The sequence below is a fragment of the Oryctolagus cuniculus genome, chromosome 17, assembly GCF_964237555.1.
Source record: "Oryctolagus cuniculus chromosome 17, mOryCun1.1, whole genome shotgun sequence".
In the NCBI taxonomy this organism is placed as follows: Eukaryota; Metazoa; Chordata; class Mammalia; order Lagomorpha; family Leporidae; genus Oryctolagus; species Oryctolagus cuniculus.
In genome coordinates this window covers 12,366,311-12,391,488 of record NC_091448.1, presented here as the reverse complement: position 1 = coordinate 12,391,488, position 25,178 = coordinate 12,366,311, and the positions used below count along the sequence as shown (strand labels likewise).

The following is a 25,178-nucleotide window of genomic DNA, read 5'->3' as shown; positions in this document are numbered from 1 at the left end:
ATTTATTTATTTATTTGAGAGGTAGAGTTACAGACAGTGAGAGGGAGAGAGAGAGAGAGAAAGGTCTTCCCTCTGTTGGTCCACTCCCCAGATGGCCACAGTGGCTGGAGCTGTGCTGATCCAAAGCCAGGAGCCAGGTGCTTCCTCCCAGTCTCTCATGCGGGTGCAGGGGCCCAAGCACTTGGGCCATCCTCCACTGCCTTCCCGGGCCATAGCAAAGAGCTTGATTGGAAGAGGGGCAGCCAGGACTAGAACTGGTGCCCAAATGGGATGTGGGCGCCGCAGGCAGAGGATTAACCTACTGCAGCACGGAGCCAGTCCCGGTGTTAATTTTTTATGTAGAATTAACCTGGTAGAATTCACCGAGGAAGCAACTTGGTCCTCAGCTTTTATTTGTTAGAAGTTTTTGATGGCTGATTCATCTCCTTATTAGTTACTGGTCTGTTCAGATTTTCTATTTCTTTATAATTCAGTATTAGTTGCTTATGTCTTTTGAAGAGTTTTACTATTTTATCTAGGTTGTCCAATATATTGCGTATGACTTACAATACTTTCATTTCTCTTGGATTGGTTATAATATCCCCTATTCCATTTCTGACTTTAGTTGAGTGTTCTGTTTTTCTTAGTCATTATAACATAAAGGTTTATCAATTTTGTAGATCTTTTGAAAACAACCTACTCTTTGTTTTACTGATTATTGATTTTTCTGTTCCCTCTTAAGCTTATCTCTGCTATAATCTTTATTATTTTCTTTCTTCTTATAGTTTTGCATTTCTTTTATTTCTAGTTCCTTTAGATGTAAATCTAAGTAGTTGATTTGAGATTTTTCTTTTTGTAATGTAAGTACTTAAGAGTTAAAAATTTTCTCTTCAGCAATCTTGTATATGTATATGTAACGCATTTTTGTTTTCATTTGTGTCAGTATATTTGAATTTTATTTGTGATTTATTCTTTGGTCCATTGGCTAGTTAAGATTATGTTGTTTAATTTCCATGTATTTGTGCACTTAACGTTGCCATTTTATTAATTACTTCCTGACTAGTTTGTAATTCCTCTGTATCTTTCTCTTTGTTTTTCTTTGTGATTTGATGATTTTTGATTGTGCTATGACCTGATTTCTTTTTATATTTTGTGTATCTACTATATTAAAAAATTATGTTTCAATGACACATAAATTATATTTTAGTTATTTTTTTAACTTTTTTTTTTGACAAATAGAGTTAGACAGTGTAAAAGAGAGACAGAGAGAAAGGTCTTCCTTCTGTTGGTTCACCACCCAAATGGCCGCTATGGCCGGAGCTATGCCGATCCAAAGCCAGGAGCCAGGTGCTTCTTCCTGGTCTCCCATGTGGGTGCAGGCACCCAAGCCATCCTCCACTGCCATCCTGGACCACAGCAGAGAGAGCTGGACTGGAAGAGGAGCAACCAGGACTAGAACCCGGCACCTGTATGGGATGCTGGCACCGCAGGCAGAGGATTAACCAAGTGAGCCACGGCACCAGCCCCTATATTTTAGTTATTAACAGTCTAAAATAGTCTCCCCATATCCATGATTTCATATTCCACAGTTTTGGGTACCTGGGGGTTATCTGTGGTCTGAAAATACTAAATGGAAAATTCCAGAAATAAATAATTGGTGAATTTTAAGTTGTGTGCCATTCTCAGTAGCATGATAACACCTCAGTCCATTCTGCTGCTCTTTCCCAGGACGTGTATTGTTTTGTCCAGTTTATTTGTGATGTGTATGCTACCTGCCTTTTAGTCATTGGTAACCATCTTGGTTACTATAATATGTAGGGCTCAGTACTATCTGTTAGGAAACTGGTGCAGTTTTAGCCAGGTTGCCACATGGCCGAGTTACCTGAGCCAGGCTCCACCCCCATCCTAATGGGATTCACTGCTCCTGCTTCCCTGCCCGCCCTCGGGCAAAGTTTTAAAAGGGTCTGTTCCTGAACATGTGCTCTCTTGGCTCTGGGCTCTTCTCTCTTGGTTCTTCCCTCTTGGCCCTTCCCTCCTGCTCTCTTGGCCCTTCTCTCCTGCGCTCTCTCGGTTCCTCTCTCTAGCCTCCTCCTCTGGTCTCTTGGCTCTCTCTCTCCGCTCCTCTCTGCTCTCTTCTCCCTTGCTAGCTTCTCTCCTCTCTGTTTCTCTCTCATATTCTCTTTCTCTCTTTTTCCTTTGCCGCCCCTTCACTCTGGTCTGTTGGGTGTTCCCCAATAAACCCTTTCCCTTACTCTGGTGTTCGGTGTGTTTTGCGACGGCTAACATTAATATATAACACTATCTACAGTTTTGAGCAACCTCTTAGGATCTCTGAACAAAGCCCCTGAGGATAATGGGTGACTGCTCTATTTTAACCTGATAGTAACTTAACTTTGCATACAAAAATTAAGCAATTTTATTCTACTTACACATATTTATCTTTTATATTGTATATCCCTTAACATTCTGATTACAGTGATTTAAAAACTTTATTTTTAATTTTATACTAAAGGTGAAAATATTTATGTACTACCATTACATTAATAGAATAATTTGTATTTGAATATAAGATTACCTTTACCAGTGAGTTTTGATATATTTTCAAATATATCTTTTGATATATTTATTTTTATTTTTATTTTTATTTATTTATTTATTTATTTATTTTTTGACAGAGTGGACAGTGAGAGAGAGAGAGAGAGAGAGAGAGAAAGGTCTTCCTTTGCCGTTGGTTCACCCCACAATGGTCGCTGCGGCCAGCACATCACGCTGATCCGAAGCCAGGAGCCAGGTGCTTCTCCTGGTCTCCCATGCGGGTGCAGGGCCCAAGCACTTGGGCCATGCTCCACTGCACTCCGGGGCCACAGCAGAGAGCTGGACTGGAAGAGGGGCAACGGGGACAGAACCGGGGCCCCAACCAAGACTAGAACCTGGGGTGCCGTGCCGCAGGCGGAGGATTAGCCTATTGAGCTGTGGTGCCGGCTTGATATACTTTTGATGTGCTGTTAATTAGTGTCCTTTCATTTCAACTTGAAGAGCTCCCTTTAGCATTATATTTGTTTAAAAGAATTGGTTAGGCTGGCGCCACAGCGTCCATTGGGGGGTGAACCAACGGAAAAGGAAGACCTTTCTTTCTGTCTCTCTCCCTCACTGTCCACTCTGCCTGTCAAAAAAAAATTTTATTTATTAATTTGAAAGAGTAACAAAGAGATATCTTCCACCTGCTGTTTCATTTCCCAAATGCCTGCAACAGCTGAGACTGTGCTAGGCGTGAGCCAGGAGCCAGGAATTCCATCTGGGTCTCTAATGTGGGTGACAGAAACCCTAATATTTGGACCATCATGGCTGCCTTCTAGGTGCATCAGTGGGAAGCTGGATGGGAAATGGAGTAGCGGGGACTCAAACTAGCATTCCAGTATGGGATGTGAGCTTCTTGAGCAGTGGTTTTACCTGCTGAGCCATAGTGTCTGCCCCTAGTATTTCTTTTAAGTCAAATATCTGTTGATGAATTCTCCCAACTCTTGTCTGTCTGGGGCAGTTTTTTTTTATCTCTTCTTCATTTCTGTTGGACAGCTTTGTAGGGTATAATATTCTTAATTTGCCCTTTTTCTCTTTCAATACATTAAATGTATCATTCCATCTCCTGACATGTAAGGTTTCTCCTAAGGAATCCACTGTCATGCTTATGGGGACTCTTTTGTATGTGGTGAGTTGTTTTTCTCTTTTTAATTCAAAATATTCTTTGACTTTTGACAGTTTGATCATAATGTGTCTCTGTATAGATCTCTTTACATTTAATTAATTTGGGATTCTTTGAGCTTCATGAAATTTTGATTTTTCATTTCTTTAAATGCTTATTTTATTTGAAAAAGAGAGGGAGGGAGGGAGGGAGGGAGCAAGGGAGAGAGAGAGAGAGAGAGAGAGAGAGAGAGAGATCTTCTATCTGCTGGTTTACTCCCTCCTGAAGCCCACAGCAATAGTTGATGCTGGCCCTGGCTGAAGCTGGGAGCCAGGACCCCAGTCTGGATCTCTCCCATGTGAGTAGCAGGGACCCAAACACTTGACCCCAAACTGCCGCCTCCCTGGGGATTATTCTGACCTTTGTCAGGTAATTCTTATACCCCCATTTCTTTAGGCCTAGTTTCTGGAGATTTGTGTTGGCTATATTTGAATGTTCCGAGTTAGTTTGTATTGGTGTCTGCACATGTGAAAAATACCCACTTCCCTTAGTCTTTATGGGCTGGCTTTGTACTGGAGAAGACCCTCACGAATTAGCCCATGGAGAGATTTTTAAGGCTCCTCACAGTTTTTCTGTGGCTCTTCTCTGGGCTTTTGTGTGTGAATTAGTTTTGCCAGTTTTATTTTTAGGAGCTCATCATCTCTTGCTCCCTCTGGTGTTTGTCTCCTGTACTGCAGGTCCTCTGTTGCAGTAGTATACTGGTTCATCTCTGTTTACTTTTTTGTTTTTATCCACCACTAGGCATTTTGATGATACTCAGTCCCATACGTACTTGAAGATGGGAGAGACAATAACAAGTCCTTTAGACAGTTTCCTGCAAAATCTGAATGTTGGACACGTGTCTCAGTTTTCTCTTTCCCTCCCCAGGGGAGGAGTGTGGGCTGGGACTTTACCATTTATGTCATGCTGACCCAGGGAAGGGCTCTTTCTGCTTCTGTGCCTACTACTTCAGATGTCTGCCTGTGTTCTTAGTGTGCTGGTCCTTTCACCATTTAAAGAATCCAGTCCTGTGGGAAGTCTTCTTCCAAAGTCAGAATGCTGGATGGATGCTCCAGCTCTCTTTCCTTAGGGAGAAGTTGGGATTTAGAGATTTTTCCCTGCTAGTTCTATGCGATGCTTGTGGGATGGACTATGGCCAGGTACTAATAAGTGTCTCCATTGATCTCCGAAGTTCCCAACCTTGGTTCTTTGCCATTTTCCTGTTAGAACTTCGATTCGGTCAAATTAGAAACCAGTCCTTCTGGTTGCCTCCAAAAAGTCAGAACATGGACTGTCCAGTCCTCTCTTTCCCTTCCCTGGGGGAAGCCTATGAGCTGGGGGTCTCCTCCAAATCTTGTATGCTCTGTTGGCAGGAGGACTTAAGGAAGAGAATGCCACAGAATTTCTACCAGCTTCATTGTGGTTGGTTTCACGTTTGCCTGGGATGCACAGCATCTTGTCTGGTCTTGTGATGTCTCATAAAGAGAATTGGTCCCCAAATCGAGTTTGTCTATGAGAGGAAGGAGAAGTTGGGCTTCCTGTCTTGCTACCTTTCTGACAGCATCCTGTCAGCTAGATCAGAAGTAGAGATGCTGGCATTCCAGGAGGTGGTTTTACCCGCTGTGCCATAGCACTGGCCCCATTACTTGTCTCTCTATCTGTAAAGGGGTATGTCTGTATTTCTGTTGTGTTAGAGATCAGTGTAGATACTTTGAGGGTGTTTCTGTATTACACTTGAAACACTTTGGTATTATTAGGAAAAGAGTGAAAGAGAAAATTTATGTTTCTTATAGTTTATTGCTTCAGAATACAAAAGAACGTGTCAGGGAATTTTACTAAATGCACTGATTTTTTTTTTATTTCTGTGTTGGTTTTGACATTCTGAGATTAACTGAGTTGCAGTATCCTTTTTCTAATCGACACAGATATCATGAGTCACTACAATCATAATATCTACATTGTAGGCTGTCATGATAAGCACAGGGCTTGCTATTCTGTGTGGTAGGCAGCATTGTTACCCATAAAGAGATTTTTAGGGTAGAGCTTTTTTTCTCATCCATTCTTACATTGAGATCACCAGCCATATCACTCAATTTGAGGCTTGGTGTTCAAGTTAATTGTGTTTCCAGCTGGAGACAGTCTGATGGCAAGAAATGAAACTTGTGTGCCTAATGTCTTGTTTCTTACAGTACCAGAAGCCATCACAGTGATACTGACCTCCTCTTTTTGTTTGCTCAGCTGTCTTCTCAAAAGCTAACTTGTGCAGTGGCTGTGCTGTACTTGGCCTTCATGGGAACATGTTTGGGGGCAACATAATGAATTCAGTTTTTGGTGCACTGAGTTGGTGGTAGAGCTACTCAGGATGTGTCTGTAATGGGTTTGGGGGCCAAGGGAACCCTGTGGGCTGGTGGTGTAGATTTAGCAAACAGACATTCTCCTTAATGTTTGAAAAATGAATAGTGTATTTTATCATCCAGGGAATGTGTGCAAAATGGAAATAGATGGTGTCAGTTACAGAGCCCTGGGATTGCAGCGTGTGTGGGGTGTGCAGAGAATGAAGAGCTGGTGAAGGCTCGTGTGGAGGTTTCTGAAGGGTAAGATGAGGAGCAGGGAAGGATGTGATGTCTTTAATAAACTGTTCTTCACATCTCAGTGAGACCAACTAGGGTAAGAAGGTTACAACCATTTGCCTGAGTGTCTAGGAGATATTGATGACCTTATTACACCACTGCCAGGATGAGTGGAAGTCAGATGGTACTTGATTGACAGGTATATCGGGTTAGGATGTGGGTCTGATAACTTTTTTTTGAAGATTTCTTGTGAAGGAAAAGAGGTTGATTGGCACAGGACAACTACAAGTGAATTAAAAGGGTCCTGTTTTATGTATGCTCCCTGTGTAATAAATAGATAATGTTTCAGGCTTCTTTTTTATTAATGTTTTTATGAGAAGAATTATTTTAAATATTTAAGCATTTTCAATTTTTAAGTGTAGCTCCTTTTATGATGGTTTAATCAATTCTTAAGGAATAGGCCTCTATTTAGTAGGATATTCCAGATTGCCTCTTCCCATATACCAAGTTTTAGATGCTTGCTTCAGCTCAAGCATAGTGACTGATAAAATTATTCTCAAAACACTATTTTGCCTATTTTTTCCTCACTTGCTTGTAACTACTTAGACATCTGCGATAATTGAATAGAAGTATAAAAAAAGCAATAGCTCTCTTTAAAACAGATTTTTCAGACATTCTACATTACTTAGTAGCTAAGCTAAGGAATGCTATTCTCCCAGTGTTGCTACCAAGAAGTACATTAGTATTAACATTGCCTTTTTGATGGAGCCAGCGCCGCGGCTGACTAGGCTAATCCTTGCGGCGCCGGCACACGGGGTTCTAGTCCCGGTCGGGGTGTCGGATTCTGTCCCGGTTGCCCCTCTTCCAGGCCAGCTCTCTGCTGTGGCCTGGGAGTGCAGTGGAGGATGGCCCAAGTGCTTGGGCCCTGCACCCCATGGGAGACCAGGATAAGTACCTGGCTTCTGCCATCGGATCAGCGTGGTGCGCCGGCTGTGGCGGCCATCGGATGTGAACCAACGGCAAAGGAAGACCTTTCTCTCTGTCTCTCTCTCACTGTCCACTCTGCCTGTCAAAAATAAATAAATAAATAAAATAAAAAAACATTGCCTTTTTGAACAGTAGTCTGTTTTTTGGGAATACGTAACTCACAGAACTCACAGTTTGTGACTTTAATTCATTATACTGTATAATGATTGGTTTCTATTTTATATGTCTTGAATCCTCTGTTTAGAAAATAGGTATTCATAATCATCAAAATTTCATTGAATTAGTTTGAATAAAAATATATAAAAGAAACTCTAGACTAAAGTGGATGTTGGACAGTGGTATTTTTTTTTTTTTTTTTTTTTTATCTTTGACAGGCAGAGTGGACAGCGAGAGAGAGAGACAGAGAGAAAGGTCTTCCTTTGCCGTTGGTTCACCCTCCAATGGCCGCCGCGGCCGGCGCGCTGCGGCCGGCGCACCGCGCTGATCCGATGGCAGGAGCCAGGAGCCAGGTGCTTTTCCTGGTCTCCCATGGGGTGCAGGGCCCAAGCACTTGGGCCATCCTCCACTGCACTCCCTAGCCACAGCAGAGGGCTGGCCTGGAAGAGGGGCAACTGGGACAGAATCCGGCGCCCCGACCGGGACTAGAACCCGGTGTGCCGGCGCCGCTAGGCGGAGGATTAGCCTAGTGAGCCGCGGCGCCGGCCTGGACAGTGGTATTTGAATATAGTTTATATTAAAGAAGACTCTTTGTTGGAATCCTTTTAAATTGGTTTTCTACCTGTCCTGTACTTACCTTGTTTTATCTGAGTTAACATCCTGCATTTTTTTTTAAAAAGATTTAATTATTTATTTGAAATTCAGAGTTACACAGAGAGAGGAGAAACAAAGAGAGAGAGTGAGAGAGGGAGGGAGAGAGGTCTTCCATCTGCTGGTTCACTCCCCAATTGGCCACAATGGCTGGAGCTGCACTGATCCAAAGCCAGGAACCAGGAGCCTTTTCTGGGTCTCCATGTGGTGCAGGAGCCCAAGGACTTGGGCTATCTTCCACTGCTTTCCCAGGCCATAGCAGAGAGCTGGATTGGAAGTGGAGCAGCCAGGACTCGAACCAGCACCCCATATGGGATGCCAGCGCTGCAGGTGGAAGCTTTACCTGCTATGCCACAGCGCTGGCCCCAGCATCTTGTATTTTTAAGTCAAAGACTTTGATATATATGAGGTTTCTGATGTGGTTCCAAAGTAATTGAAATTTTAAGTTACATGAAAGCTTGTTATTTTATATACTTGAAGACTTCATCTTGATATGGAAAAGGAGTCTAACAAAATATGGTAATATTTTTTTTAACTTTTATTTAATGAATATAAATTTCCAAAGTACGACTTATGGATTACAATGGCTTCCCCCCCACACCGTCCCTCCCACCCACAACCCTCCCCTCTCCCACTCCCTCTCCCCTTCCATTCACATCAAGATTCATTTTCAATTATCTTAATATACAGAAGATCAGCTTAGTATACATTAAGTAAGGATTTCAACAGTTTGCTCCCACACAGAAACATAAAGTGAAAAATAATAGATGATTTTTTAAAATGATGATGAAATCAGATCAGACCTATTGTCATGTTTAATCCCAGTGAGAGTCAAATTGGGAATTGATAATTTCTTTCTTTTTTTTTTTTTTTACAGAAGATCAGTTTAGTATGCATTAAGTAAAGATTTCAACAGTTTGCACCCCCATAGAAACACAAAGTGAAATATACTGTTTGAGTACTCATTATAGCATTGAATCTCAATGTACAGCACATTAAGGACAGAGATCCTACATGAGGAGTAAGTGCACAGTGACTCCTGTTGTTGACTTTACCAATTGACACTCCTGTCTATGGCATCAGTAATCTCCCTATGCTGCAGTCATGAGTTTCCAAGGCTATGGAAGCCCTCTGAGTTCTCCGACTCTTATCTTGTTTAGACAAGGTCATAGTCAAAGTGGAGGTTCTCTCCTCCCTTCAGAGAAAGGTACCTCCTTCTTTGAAGACCTGTTCTTTCCACTGGGATCTCACTCACAGAGATCTTTTTGCCAGAGTGTCTTGGCTTTCCATGCCTGAAATACTCTCATGGGCTTTTCAGCCAGATCCGAATGCCTTTAGGGCTGATTCTGAGGCCAGAGTGCTATTTAGGACATCTGCCATTCTATGAGTCTGCTGAGTATCTCACTTCCCATGTTGGATCACTCTCCCCTTTATTTATTCTATCGGTTAGTGTTAGCAGGTACTAGACTTGTTTATGTGCTCCCTTTGACTCTTAGTCCTTTCATTATGATCAATTGTGAACTGAAATTGATCACTTGGACTAGTGAGATGGCATTGGTACATGCCACCTTGATGGGATTGAATTGGAATCCCCTGGTATGTTTCTAACTCTACCATTTGGGGCAAGTCAGCTTGAGCATGTCCCAAATTATAATATTTTTAAAATAGTGATCTTGGGATATATGCTTCATTTTCTATTCTCTGAATTCTCTCAATTTTGATTATTACTATTTTGGTCTCTCAGTAGGGAGCAGTACACTGGGAAGCTGCAAATAAAAACGCAGTCCTTGAGTCCTGTTTACAAGGAAGATGATCAAAATGTTACCTCAAAGATTTGTGTAAGATCAAATTTCAGTTTTGTTTGTTGTTTTAAAATAACTGCACAAAGTTTTAATTTCATATAATCAGAGTTCCACTGGTCACTTCAAAACCGGCGTGGAGTCTGAAGGTTTTGGTGACATCTTGATGTCCGTTAGTGGTGTGCTCCTCTAGTCTGTAGGATTCCTCCAGCTCCCTCAGTGATTCAGAGGGATCATGCTAATTAGTCTGTTATTTCTCCTGCGCATCAAAGAATAACTTCAAAAAGCTTCATCTTTTTGTTATTTTTCTTTTCTCTTTTGCTCACTATTTCTAAGGAAGTTATTAAATACCAAATGATCATAAAATTAAGAGAAAATTGGGATTGACTTGCAGTGCAGCAGCACTGCTCTTCTGATGCAGGTGAACTATTTATATCTTGAAAGATGAACTCTTCTCTTGCATCTATTAGCTCAGCATAGATTTGGTTTTGAACAGGTGTTAATGAGCTTTGTAGAGAAAAACTGTGCTGACTTGCTATAGTTTCTCTTGCCTAATTTTTACTGTCTTGGTTGTGTTGCAAGAGAGATCATGTGTAACAGATGACTGTTAGCACATACTGCTCTAAACCTAACTCATTGCATTTTCTCCACTGGCAGTTCGGGACTTAAAGAAAAAATTTAGTACAATGGGCAGCACATCTTTAATAATGGTTGAATAATTCAATCATCATGCTTAAAATAAAGCAGATTCATTTCTTTACTTAAGCAATTTTTGTTCATAAAAATGTACAAAAAGCAGTGGACCACCAGTAGAAGTGCTAATAAATTTTAATATAATATACAAATATTAGAAACTCAGTATCTTGTTGAGTAGAATTTGGAGAGTAAACTATGAACATTTTAGTGCATTTCTGTAACTTCATAATTATTGTAAATGATGATAGGTAAATAAGTTTGTTAGTTATGAGGCTTTCTGAAAGCATAAGAATACTATATTGACAAATTTAATTTTAAAATAAAATGCTTTGACTATAAAATAATCATTATTGTTTTACACAGATTTAGCTTCCTAAGATTTTAGAGCTTTAAGATCCTTATCCATCCAAGGCATAATTCTTAGGTAACTTTCAGTTTATTACAGTTATCTTGCTATATAAATGTGCAGTATAATAAATTGCATAGAAGGAAGAAAAGCAAATAATTTTTATTTTTTAAAAAACGTCATCATAGTTGTGTTTTCATGATGTGAATCCAGAGCTTGTTTCTCTTTATGTTCAGTGTGTGAGTGAGAATTAATTTAAGAACAAAGAGCTTCTTGGACATCAACTTAAAACTTCTCTGTTAACTAATTTGAATGCGAGTAAATAATTCATCTTTTCAAGAGCCCCCCTCACTTTAAAGCTACTGTGGTATACCACAATTAAAACTTTTTGTAAAAGAACTTAAAGAGAAGAGTCTGAAGAGCCTGGATTAATTTTTAAAATATTCTTTTGATGTTTTTTTCCCCCTGGAATCTAGTTACTGTGTGAATATATTGTTAAGGCATCTCATAGCCCTAAGCAGCTATAATAAACAGTCGTTCCTTAGAATTGAGAACGAAGCTCAGTTGCAACATAATCCTTTTCTCTGAGGGCAATATGGTATTAGCAACCAAGTGAACAAAACTTTCATTACTCCTAACGACATATCTTTTGTGCTGTCTTCCTACTTCCTCCCTCCCTCCCTCCCTCCCTCCCTCCCTCCCTCCTTACCTCCCTCCTTCCCTCCCTCCCTTCCTCCCTCCCTCCTCTCTTCCTGCTCTTCTCCTCCACTTCTCTCTCCTTCCCTCTCTCCGTACTTTTTCTTCTTCCTTCTTTCTTCCTTTATTTCTTTACTTTTTCTTTCTTCCCTTCTCTTTTTTTTTGTATTTCAGGAAGTTCATGTGAGAAAACCTCCTGTATCTTTGGATGACAGTGACATTGAAGCTCGCCTTAATAGTTGGAATCTTGGGGTAAAAATTTGTTTTATTTATATATTGATGTAAAAGAATCATACTTCGTGTGGATTGTCTCTGAACTGATTTAATTCTGTTCAGTGGATACCAGATGGTAGACATTTAGTACTGCATTGGCCCTAAGTACAGTAAAGAGAAATAACATTCCAAAATATTTGCTGTTATGACAAAGCTAGATTTCTAGCTCATGAACTATACACATAAAGTAGCTAAATACTAATTTGAGATGTTATTTAATAAAACACCAAAATGAGTTATATGGATATTAGAATACTGAGATAGAGGAGAGGGAGGGGAGAACTTAAAGAGAAGCAAGTTCATTTGGATTAAAGATAGGGAGGTTTCATGGATGAATAGTAATTGTGGACAGCAGTTTTCATGTACAGGGTTCTGAGGGACATGGAAATATTTGGTTAGATGAAGAGGTGGGGGAGGTAGAAATTCAAGAAATGCACATGAAGGAAGATTTAGTGGTAGCAGTGAAATGTCATGTCTGGATCTTTGGGATTTATATATGGAATTAGTGCATGGTATTGTTAGCATGGATCATTTTGGAACATTGAATGCTAACTTGCAAAGTGTAGTTTTTAAATTCTAGGTTATGTTGAACTTTGGAAAATTTTTCCTTCCACATGCCACTTTGCATATTTGCTATTTAAATGATTTTAGAAAATCAAAAAGAGCTTAAAATTATTTTTATCATATGAAATTTTGCAAATTGAAAAATACAGATAATCAAAGGAATAAAGCATATTTCAATGCAGGTAATTTATAATGTAGATATTTTATTTTTGGACATCTAAGTTTCTCCCAGCTTGTTGCAAGTATAAATAGATGAGTAATACTGCAGTAAAATTCATTAGAAGAATCTCTTTTTTTTGGTTGTTTTCTTAGGTTACATTATATCTTGAGTACAATGCCTTCCAGAAGGTTTGTACCAGTTCCAACCTTTGTTATATCCGTTATCCATTTCTCACTATTAGCTGATATTAGGAATCATTAATTAAAAAAAAAAAAAACGCTAAAAACTTTCCTGCTAATATTGACCTCTAATGAAAGAAGTACTTTAGCAGAGTTGACTGGGACTTGTGGACATTATATTGTTGTGAGTATAAATGGAGAAAGGGGACCAGTTACCTTTTAGGTGTTTATAGTTTATGTTAGTGTGGTTATTGCAAAGATGAAAAAGACGGAAAGGAAAGACCATTGAGACAGGAGTAAAAGATGCTTAGTGACTGATTGGACTGCTAAACTGAAGGACACCTAAGGGTTTGCTTCTGAGAAATGGAAATGTTGGCTTTTTCACTTCATAGTGAAAATGAAATGGGGAATCCCATTTTAATGGTTTAAAGTTTTATTTTAGATTGGTGGGCTGTAATGAGATGGTTAGGTTAATTGGAGAGGTCAAGACCTAGAGCTTCATGAAATTCAAAGACTGGAGGTCTGTTCTGGAGTCCGTATTGCTAGAGGTGGTAGCTGCATCCAGAGACTAGAACAGCCCTAGTCTGGAGAATACAGAGCAAGAGAGCTGAGTGGAGAGATGAGAGTGAGGACATCTGGTGTGTGGAATGGGCACAATTAGGAGATTGGGCAATGCATAGGAAATGAAAGTAATGTGGATCTATGGTTAATTTTGGGAGTATGCAAATAAGAGTAGAGAGAAGTAGAATGAAAGGCGGATAATAAATCAAAAGGAAAACGCTTTCATGTTTGAAGGTGTGGGGGAAGTTGCCATTGGAGGAAGTCCTGTTACCAGTGTGGGAGAAGAGCACAGGAAATCCCTTAGAAAGACAAATGCTCCTGCCAGAGGCAACATCAAAGTGAAAAGTAAAATTTGGAGCTATCCTTTTAAACTTGCCTTTGCCTTTAGCCATTCGAAACTTCTGATGTATGTTTCTAGCTCATGGAATACTTTTCACGATTACTTAACTGTTCATAGGATTAAATCTCATATTGGTATAATAAAATTAAAATAAAACATTAAAATATTTTGAAATAGTGCCTTGAAAGTAGGCTTACTTTAGGTTTTGTTTCACATTTTTATTGTTCAAAGAGTGCACTAATAGTGTAAATATATCAAAGTCTTATATTTTTATATATTTATAACATCTATGCATTAATCATTCTGAACTGTATCTCTTGATCACAGTAGAATAATGTCAGTTTATTAGAAGGCTTAGATTTTTTTTCTTTTTGCTTTGGTTTTAATTTTATCTGAGAATACATAACTTTTTTTCTTCTTATGAATGATCAGTTAATAGCTGGAGTTAATTTTTGTCCTGTAAATTAAGGATACTTTTTTATAATTCTAGCATTACTGTCACACTGTCATTCTAATGCATTGGATGTTCTAGGACTTGAACCTGCTGTTGTCTTTCCATGCAGAGATCTTGCTGGGAAACAGCTGAACATTTTGCTTTTTTTTATAAAAAAAAAGTTTGCCCCAAAATATGTTGTTTTCCTAGGAGATGTTATTTTTTTTCTAAGAATTCCTCATTCAAGTAGAGATGTGTTTAACAACTAATAAAAATTTTCTTAATCTTTTTTCTTAATCTTTTTAACCTTTTGTGATGCTTTCTTCATATATTTGTATGTTTCCTGTATGACTTTGTAAGCTACAACCTGGATTGTAGTGTTGTAGATGTTAGCTATTTTTTTTTTAAGATTTTGCTTATTTATTTGAAAGACAGAGAGAGAAACAGAGACAGAGAGATCATCCATCTGCTGGTTCACTCCCCAAATAGCTGCAATAACTAGGGCTGGGCCAGGCTGAAGCCAGGAGCCTGGAACTTCATCTGGGGCTCCCAATTGGATGACAGGAGCCCATGTACTTAAACCACTCTTCGTTGCTTTCCCAGGCACATTATCAAGGAGCTAGATTGGAAGTGGAGCAGTGGCACTTTAATATGGGATGCTGGCTTCCCAAGCAGTACTTAACCTGCTGTGCCACAATACTGTCTCCAAAGAAACCTTAGGGAAATTGGATTATATTTTTGACAGAATTGAATGACAGTACTACATGTCAAAATTTATGGGATTCGGCTAAAGTTGGTTTTAGAAGGACATTTGTAGCATGAAATACATTAGAAAATAAGGGAGGGAAGTTCTATTTCTACAATGGCAGTATGAAGAACCCCAAAGCACTGCTCCCTAACAAAACAAGCATAATTGGTAAAAACTCAGAAATCTGAGTATAGACCTACCATATGATCCAGCCATCCCACTTCTGGGAATTTACCCAAACCAAAAGAAATCAATGTATGAAAGAGTTATCTGTACCCCATGTTCATTGCAGCACGATTCACAATAGCTAAGATACGGAATTGACCCAGATGTCCATCAACTGTTGACTGGATAAAGAAATTATGGTATATATGCACTATGGAATACTACTCAGCTGTAAAAAAAGAAATGAAATCCTATATTTTGCAACAAAATGGACACAACTGGAAACCATTATACTTAGTGAGATAAACCAGTCCCAAAAAGACAGATACCATATGTTTTCCCTTATCTGAGGTAACTAATAGAGTACCTACAATGTAATGTATGGGACTGAAATGGACATTTTGAGATTCGATGATTGTGTATAACCCTTGTCTCTTCTGTTGAGGAACAGTGTTTTTTTCCCATTCATACTATTTGTTGAACTCTTTTACTTAGTGTAGGGTTAACTTTATGATCATTAAGTAAACTGAAAGTAGGTCTTTGTAAAAATTAAGAGTGGGAATGTGAGAGGGAGGACGAAGAAAAGTTGGAGTGTAGGTGGAGGGAGGGTAGGGTGGAAAGTGTCATTGTGTTCCTAAACCTGTATATATAAAATACATGAAACTTGTATAACTTAAATAAAATTAAAAAATACTTTAAAAATTTTTGATTTTGATGGCAGGAGGAGAGAGAGAGGAGAGAGAGAAAGAAAAGGAGGGGAGGGGAGGGGAGGGGAGGAGAGGGGAGGAGAGGGACATATACACCACAACTGAGATCTCATTCTCTGGTTCATTTTCCACATGCTCATTATTCACAAGAGCTGGGGATGGACCAGGCTTGAATCCAGGAGCCAGAAACTCACCCAGGACTCCCAGCTGCATGGCAGGGACGCACATACTTGAGCTATCACTGCTGCCTCCCAGAGTCTGCGTGAGTAGAGCGGTGGAGTGAGCAGCCAGAGCTGGGTGTAGAATCCAGGCTCTCTAACAGCGCTGTGAATGTCCTAATGGCATCTTAACTGCTAGACCAGATGCCCACCCAAACAGACACTCTTTAGAGTTTCTGGAAATTGTATAAGGCTATAAAGCAAATAGAGACCTATTTATTCAAGAATATCAGTGACAACTTTGTTAAAACTGAGTGTCTGTGACATTTGCACTGTGACTTGTGTTCATTTATTCCCTGTCCCTCCAGCTCAGCCTCGTGGAAATTTCATTCTCAATGGATGTGGCCAAGAAAATGGCTGTCTTTTCCCTCGGCTTCTAATCAAGAGAGAGAAAAAAAAAATCTCATTTGGAGGGGCATGCTGCCAGCATTTCTTATCTCTTTGATGTCTAAGTGGAAGAGACTATAAATTTCTGGTGAATACAGCTTAGTAGCGGTAGGGGCTTTCTTTTCTCCCCTCTGCCCCCGGTCAGGGCAGGGCTGTAACCCAGATGCAGCAGGTTGAGAGTACCACAGCCTGATTATGCTCTCCCCAGCTGGATCCTAGGACAGAGACTGCCTGTGCACAGGCTCCAGGTATCGGTTCAGAGCTTCTGACCCTGGGGAGGGGCAGTCCAGAAGCTCTCCCCAGAGAAACTGTATTGAAAGCAGAGTATGGGAACTCAAACCTGAAGATGCTGTGGGAAACAGTGGAGATTGGATATTAAGCCAAATTAGACATATGGTTTAACAAAAAGATAAGAGGAAGAAGCAGTCAATGAGAGAGTCTTTGTAAAATCACTGGCATCCCAGGATGACAATAATGCATACCTGAGGTCGCATCCACTGAGGAGTGACACCAAAGCCTTCACACTGTGGGGGAAATGCACGTCACAGAAATAACCTACCTAAGCCAACAACACAACAGTAAACAAGAATGAAAATTATTCCTGGAGGGAAGTCAGTAACCACAGTCGCTATAATGTATTATCTAAAATTCCAGGTTTTTTTTTTTTTTCATCTTTAAAGTTACAAGATGTGCAAAGAAACAGGAAAACGTGGCCCATACACAGGAAAAAATCAGGCAACAGAAACTGCTTGTGAGAGGACACAGAGGCCAGATTTAACAAAGACTTCAAAGCAGCCATTATAAATATGTTCAAAGAACTAAAGGAAACCATGGTTAAAGAAGTAATGGAAGCTATGATGACCATGTCTCATGGAGAATATCAGTAAAGAGATAGGAGTTATAAAAAGGAACCAAGTGGACATTCTGGAATTAAACAGTGTAATAACTGAAGTAAAAAATTCAGAATAGGGGCTCAATAATGGATTTGAACTGACAGAAGAAATAAATCAGTGAACTGAAAGATTGATAGAGTTTATGCAAGCTGAAGAATAGGGAATAAAGAGCAAAGAAAAATGTACATTTCCTCAGAGAAATACAGGACACTATCAGACATGTTAAAATATGTTTAATGGATTACCAGAACAAGAGGAGAGAGAAAAATCAGAAAATATATATTTGAAAAATGATGGCTATCTCTGTTCTAATTTGATGAAAAACATCAATTTACACATCGAGGAAGCTCAATAAACTCCAGGGTAAGACAAGCACAAGATATTTGCATATAGATGTATCGTATTAAAATGCTAAGAGAAAAATAAAGAGAAAATCTTGAAAGCAAGAGAGAAGAAAAGTCTTTGGTTGTTAATCTACGTTCCCATCTTAAGAAACTTGCAGAAGAAGGGCAAATTAACCCCAAAGCAAGCAAAAGAAATATAAAAAGTTAAAACTCAGTGAAATTAAATACAAAAAGCAATAGAGAAAATCAATGAAACTAAAAACGGGATCTTTAAATGATGGGTATTTAGCAAGATTGACCAAGAATTTAAAAAGAATGACTTTGCTAATAGCAAGAATGAAAGAGGAGATAGCCATACAGATCCTGTAGATGTTCAGATTATAATATGGTCACTGCAAACAAGTCTAAAGCATAAATTGACAATATAGATGAAAGAGAAAAAGTTCCTGAATGACACACACTAACAAAACTCAGTCAAGAAGAATTAGGGAACCTGAACAATCCTATGACTTGAATTTAAAGTTAAAAACTTTCTGATAAAGAAAACGCCAGGTACAAATGTTTTCACTGACAAATATATTCACATAATTACTTGAGAAACAATACCAATTCCACACAATCTCTTCCAGAAGACAGGAAAAGAGGCAACACTTCTCAGGTTATGTTGTGAGTCCTGTTTTATGTTGATTCAAAATATAGAGACTAGAAGTATTCACAGATAACGTATCTGACAGAGACTTTTATCCAGAATGTATAAAGAATTCTCCAACTCAATAAGGGATGAGGGTTTGGTGTAGCAGTTAAGATGCCACGGATGCCTGCATCCTGTGTCAGAGTGCCTTGGTTTCAGCCCTGGCTTTAATCCTAATTTCAGCATCCCGCTAATACACACCCTGGGAGACAGCAGATGAGGCTCGAGTGCCTGATGCCTGCCACCACATGGGAGACCCTGGATTGTGTTCCAGCTCTGACTGCTCTGGCATTTGGGGAGTGAATCGACAGATGTGAGATCTATTTCTCTTTGTCTCTGGCTTTCAAATCAGTAAAAACTGAACATTTCAACAAAGGAAGATAATAAAAAGCTGTAATGAGATACTACCACACATGTATTTGAATGGTTGAAAGAAACGGACAAGAAAACCCGACAATTCCAAATGCTTATGGTGATGGGGAGCAACTGGAACTCTTTTCTCTTGCTGATGGGTATGCAAAATGCTAGTTTTGAAAACTTGTGGCATTAAAAAAAGTAAAAATGTATATTTACTGTATAACCCAGAGATGTCATTAAACTAAGTTAACATGAAAGTCTGTGTTCATGCAAAAACCTGTACGTATTTATAATCATACATCTCTTTTTAATTGATCAAAACTCTCTGTAGTCTCAAATGCCTCAACTATAGAATGGGTAAATAAATTGTATGGGGAATTTTCAAAAATTTATGAAGAATGCATATTATGGAAAAAGTTTGCATGGATTCAAAAAATTTTTCGCACCAAAATAAACTTTTTTTCTTTTTTTTAAGATTATTTATTTGAAAATCAGAGTTACACAGAGAGAGGAGAGACAGAGAGAGAGGTCCTCCATCCGCTGGTTCACTCCAGAGATGGCCGCAGCAGCCAGAGCAGTGCTGATCTGAAGCTGGGAGCCAGGAGCTTCCTCTGGGTCCCCAGCGTGGATGCAGGGGCCCAAGGACTTTGGCCATCTTCCACCACTATCCCAGGCCACAGCAGAGAGCTCAATTGGAAGTGGAAAAGCCGGGACTAGAACCAGTGCCCATATGGTATGCCAGTGCCTCAGGCCAGGGCTTTAACCTGCTGCACCACAATGCCAGTCCCCCCAAAATCAACTTTTTAAAAATTGTACTTATTTATTTGAAAGTCAGAGTTACACAAAGTCAAAGTTAACACAGAGACAGGAGGAGAGACAGCAATCTCTTCCATCTGTTGGTTCACTCCTCAAATGGCCAAAGCCAGGAGCCAGGAGCTTCTTCTGGGTCTCCCACATGAGTTCAGGGCACCAAGGATCTGGGCCACCCTCTGCTGCTTTCCCAGGTGTATTAGCAGGGAGCTGAATCAGAAGTGGAGCAGCCAGGGCTTGAACCGGTGCCCATGTGGGATGCTGGCAGCGCATGCTGTGGCTTAACCTTCTGTGCAACAGCACCAGCCCCTCAAAATAAGCTTTTAATTCCATGGAATTAAAGTTTTTTGAAGTATCCTCTGTAATCTATACAATGGGATACTTTGCAATGATAAAAGAACTCAACTTTCACATTACATACGCAAGTGAATGAATTTCAGATGAAACAGGCTAGACAGAAAAGACCGTGTGTGTGGTTTGATTGCGTTTATGTGATGTTGTAGAGATAGAGAAGCTGCAAGGATGAAGAGTACAGAGTTTGTATGTGTTAAAGGTTGAGGCAGCATTTGACTCCAAGGGTCTAAGTAGCAACAGGGAACTTTTTTATGTTTGATGGAACCGTTTGGATTGTATTTGTCTGATGACACCATATGCATTTGTTAAAGCTCACAGAGCTGTAGAGTGAATTTTTATTTAAAAAGTGACTATATTCTGATGTTTCACATTCGGAGTCAGCCATGAGGCAATGTGTTACTCTCTTGTGTTTTATTGATGATTTTAAGGAAAAGGAAATAAATCATTTGTTCTTCTGACTTGCAAGTATATTTAACTGTAGCTTAAGATGAGTGAAAGAGCTGAAGCCTCTCAGAGCAACTAGCAGTTCCATTTCTGTATAAAGTATTTTTCTAAATCATTATTCACCTTGAGTTATTCTTTTTTTTTTTTTTTTTGAGATTTATATTTCTGAGAGGCAGAGTTATAGAAAGAAGGAGAGACAAAGGAGAGTTCTATCTGCTGCTTCACCCCCAAAATGGCCACAGTGGCTGGAGCTGGACCAATCCAGAGCCAGGAGCCAGGAGCTTCTTCTGAGTCTCCCACGTGGGTGCAGGGACCTAAGGACTTGGAACATCCTCCGCTGCTCTCTCAGGCCATTAGCAGGGAGCTGGATTGAAAGTGGAGCAGCCAGGACTCCAACTGGTGCCCATATGGGATGCTGGCGCCATGGGCAGAGGCTTAACCATCTATGCTACAGTGCTGGCCCCTTGAGTTATTCTTTTGGGAAGATTACAGATTTTTTTGGATATGGGAGTAATTATTGTGGTTGAGGTTTTATTTTAAAAATGGTATACCAGTTTCTAAAACTAAAAAAAGTGTAGCTAAAGAATAGAGGCGAAGTGAAAGGAAGGGCAAGCTTATTGTCTTCACATAGTTGTGGAATATTTATAAAAATTATCTAAGGATATGAAGAAATTCTCATTAAGTGACTTCATTTTAATAAAAACAGAAATTAATATCAAATTAATATCAAAAGGATTCTTCCCTCTAAATGTTTTCACCTGACCATTGAAAAGAAAAAAGAAAAATACTTCTGAATGAGTAGCTTTGTGTAAAAGCAGTAATTAAAACTGAATGCAGGGTGGGCATTGTATAGTAGATTAAGCTACTGCTTGCGATGCCCTCATCCCATATTGGAGTGCCAGGTGAGTCCCAGCGAGCTTGCCTCTGATCCAGGTCTCTGCTAACAAGCCTGTGAAGCTGCAGTTGACGACTCAAGTACTTGAGTTCTGCCACCCACATGGGTGACCCAGAAGGAGTTTCTGGTTCCTGACTTTGGCCAGGCCCAGCCCTGGTTGCTGTGGGCATTTGGAGACTGAACAGTGAGTGGAAGATCTCTCTCTGTTTGTCTTTCTCTTTTTCCTCCTGTCATTCTGCTTCTCAAATAGATAAATCTTAAAAAAAAAAAAAAAAAAAAAAAAAAAAAAAAAAAAAAAAAAAAACAAACAAACCTGAATGCCAACTTTAATGAATAATAGTGAACTTTGATTAAAAATTCTGTGATATGAGCAAAGTGATGCTGAAGACCAATGATCCTTCATTTAACTTAGTGAAAAAAAATAAACTGGAGGCTGACGCTGTGGCATAGTAGGCTGAGCCTCTGCCTGCGACAACGGCATTCCATTTGGGCGCTGGTTTGGTTTCCAGCTGCTCCTCTTCTGATCCAGCTTTCTTCTGTGGCCTGGAAAGGCAGCAGAAGATGGTCCAAAGTGCTTGGGCCTCTGCACCTGCGTGGGAGACCTGGGAGAAGCTCCAGACTCCTGGCTTCGGATCTGCTCAGCTCTGGCTGTTCTGGCCATTTTGGAGGCTAACCAGTGGATAGACGAACTTTCTCTCTGTCTCTCACTCTCTCTGTCTATAACTCTACCTCTCAAGTAAATAAAATCAACAAAAAATAAACTGAGTCAAAACCAAAAAGAAACAATTAAAATTATCCCCAGGTGAAGTAGAAGGTGGATCTGTGGAAAGAACACTAAAATGGAAAACTTTATGTTGCTCTCAGGGTGATCTAGTTGAAGAGAGATCATAACAATAGATATGGAGGCCGAACAATTATGGGCACATTTTACTGGTATATAAATGAATTGGTATGTAAGGAACATTACAGATTTCAAGGGGAAAGCAGTAATAACTTTTTAAAAAAAATTGCTCATCCTTCCCTTATCTTACATCCGAGTCCGATCTTTCTTGCCCTGCTGTTCTTGCTGTAAGGAGTGAAGGGATTCTGGCTGACTGCTCAGTGTGGCCTCTTAGTCTGTGATCTTTCACCGGGAGCCTCTGTCACGCTGCTTTAGCAAACCCAGCAGTGGGTCCAGTTTAGCTGAGCTGTCCCAGTAGATGAGCTGACTCCCAGAATGAGGAGCTAAATAAAATGGTTGTCGTTTGACTCCATGAAGTTTGGGGTACAACAACTGATAGAGTGGGTGCTGCCCAATAGTTTCCTAAAGTGGTCGTGCCAGTGAACAGCCTCATCTGCATATGTGCTGGTTCACATTGCCATTCTTCCTCTCTGGTACTTGTCAGATAATTATTGTAATTAAAATTTTTTAGCTGTGAGAGAGTATGATTTTAATATGCGTTTTCCTGGTGAGTAGTAAAGTTAGGTGACTTGTACTATGTTTATTGCCACTTTGGATAGCGTCTCTGGATAAAATGTCTACTTACAGCTTTGTCAGTTTTTCCGTTGAGTTGTTTGCATTTTTCGTATTGATACCTAAGAGCTGTTTAACCTTTCTGAATAACAGCCCTTTTGAAATATGATATTGTGTATATTATCTTCCCCTTTGTTGCCTTTTTTTCATTCTCTATTGATGTCTTTAATGAACAGGAATTTTACACTTTAATGCAGTCCATTTTTTATCACTTTTTCTCTATGTTATTACAGTTTTATCTGAGAAGTCTTGGCTGTCCTAAGGTTGTGAAGATACTCTCCCAAGTTTTCTCCTAGAAGCTTTGTTTACTTTTCTGACTTAGATCTTCAGGCCATCCGAAGGTGGTTTTGGTATGCGTTGTAAGACAGGGACTTAGGATTTATTTTCATCCTTTATGTGTATGCAGGTGCCACTGCCATGGACTTTGAAAAGGCCACCCTTTTCCTTTTGCACTACAATGTTATTTTCCATATAAATCAGGTGACAGCACATCTGCTTCTGTTCTGTTCCTTTGGTTCATTTGCTTTTCCTTGGGCCAGTGGATTGTTTTTATATCTGTATTTTATTTATGCTCATTAAATATTTGTTAAATTTTTTTGGTAAACTAATGAATGGAATTTCTCTTGTATTTCTGTGGAAGTACATATTTGAAGTTCTGAAAATTGACTTAAAAACGTGATTTTGGGAGTGGGAAATTAGTGACTGAGATGCCTTTGTTCCTCACAGTAGGACATGGGCTCCATTCGTGGCTCCGGCTCTTGATTCTGGCTTCCTTCCAGTGAGACTCTGGGAGATAGCAGGTGATGGCTCAAGAACTGGATTCTGGCCACCTGTGAGGGAGACATAGATTGGCTTCCAGCTTTGGTCCTGGCACACTCCTGGCTGTTGTGTGCATTTAGGGGAAAACCAGTGGGTGGCAGATCTCTTTGCCTTTCAAAAAAAAAAATCACACTATAATTTTGAGCCATAATAACTTGGCATTGAAGACTGAATTTATTTTATGCTGTGGAAAGTGTTTTGGCAGTTCTTCTTACTGATACTCTGATTTTAAAATGTTTATTTTAGTTGTGTTGCTGGTCATGTATTTCTTGAAACTATTCTTTCCTTGAAGACAGTTAATGTATCAGGTAAAGTGCTTTTTAATTTTTAAAAAGGATAGAAATCATCTCATTTATCAACAATAGTCTGTGTAGGCATGGCCATTTGAAGTGGCAGTGAAGGCACTGCTTAGGAGGCCTGCATCCCATATGTGAGTGCCTGTTCCAAGTCCTGGCTCTGCTTCCTGTCAGGTTTCCTGCTAATGTACACACTGGCAGGCAGCAGATGATGGCTCAAGTACCTGGGTCCTTACTGTCCACTTGGGAGACCCAGGTTGAGTTACAGGCTCTTAGCTTTGGCCTGGACCAGCCCTGGCTCTTCTGGGCTTTTGGGGAGTGAACCAGTGGATGGAAGATCTTTCTCTGTCTCTGTTTATCTGTGTGTTATTGTCTCTGCCTTTCAAGTAAGATGAAAATTTTAAAAAATTTTTAAAAAATTAAAAATAAATGGAGTGCTTGGGACCCATCCTATACCTACTGAATCAAAGCACTGGGGATAGGGCCAAAATTTTGCATAAACACTCAAAAATTAGCCTATTAGGAGGGTATTTCTTTATGTCAGTTTGATTTAATCCTCAATAATTTGGGGGAAAAATCTGTCAGAAAATCCTTTGTAATGAAATAAATGAACCTGCCAAAAACCTAAACACAATAAAATGTCAGGAGCCAGTTTTTATTAGAGAATATTCAGATACCTGTGTTCATGTCTTATTTGGTTTTTAGTGTTGTTAGTCTAGTTGTTTCTTAAGAAATGTGCAGACATGTGATGTAATCATGCTATTGGAACTTAATTATTTTTGGTTTTGTATTCTATATAACATTTTCTTGACTTCAGTATTTCACATAAATCCTTTTTATATTGCAGTTTGGAAATTCTTTGTTGTGGTATTCTTTCTTGAGGTATTATGAGAGAACCAGAAGTTTTCTGAAAGAGCATGAAACAAATAAATGTTAAGACTGTGTACAGATTGCTTCAAGTCTGTTGCTTGTGCATTACAAAGTGGGAACATTGAACTTCAAAGCACATCTGGCTGTTGTTACAAAATCAGAAAATAGATTGCTTATTTTCCCCAGCTAAACTCAAGAACGTGCTTTACTATGAATAATTCCCAAAATGTTTTAAAAGTGGTTGTGAGACAAAGTCAATGTATTATAAATGAATAATAACAGCAGAATATTGCTACTTTTTTACAGTGTTCAGTGTTGCTTTTAAAAATTAGAATATGGGGTTGGCATGGAGGTGCAGCCTGGTAAGCTGTAGCCTGCAACACTGACATCCCATATGGGTGCTAGTTCCAGTCCTAACTACTCCAGTTCTCATCCAGTTCCCTGCTAATGTGCCAGGGAAAGCACTCACATGGAAGACCTGGAAGAAGCTCCTAACTCTTGGCTTTGTCCTAGCCTAGTTCCAGTCATTGCAGCCATTTGGGGAGTGAACTAATGGTTA

The 25,178-nt window shown here is 39.6% G+C and overlaps 1 protein-coding gene across 28 annotated transcripts in view; it reads left to right on the top strand.

The window, feature by feature from the left end:
- The window catches only part of CEP112 (centrosomal protein 112), a 521,685-nt gene that overhangs the window by 49,632 nt on the left and 446,875 nt on the right, over positions 1-25,178 (top strand). For 12 of the 28 annotated variants that reach the window (XM_070060419.1, XM_070060416.1, XM_070060414.1 and 9 more), the window contains 2 exons: positions 9,806-9,899; positions 11,773-11,850. The exons of 2 other annotated variants lie outside the window; for them this stretch is intronic. In XM_070060419.1, the coding sequence (XP_069916520.1) occupies positions 9,806-9,899; positions 11,773-11,850 (172 nt within the window). Of the gene's footprint in view, positions 1-6,174; positions 6,292-9,805; positions 9,900-11,772; positions 11,851-25,178 lie in introns of all 28 variants that reach the window. 14 more of the 28 variants (XM_051825862.2, XM_051825860.2, XM_051825866.2 and 11 more) reach the window with 2 other exon arrangements.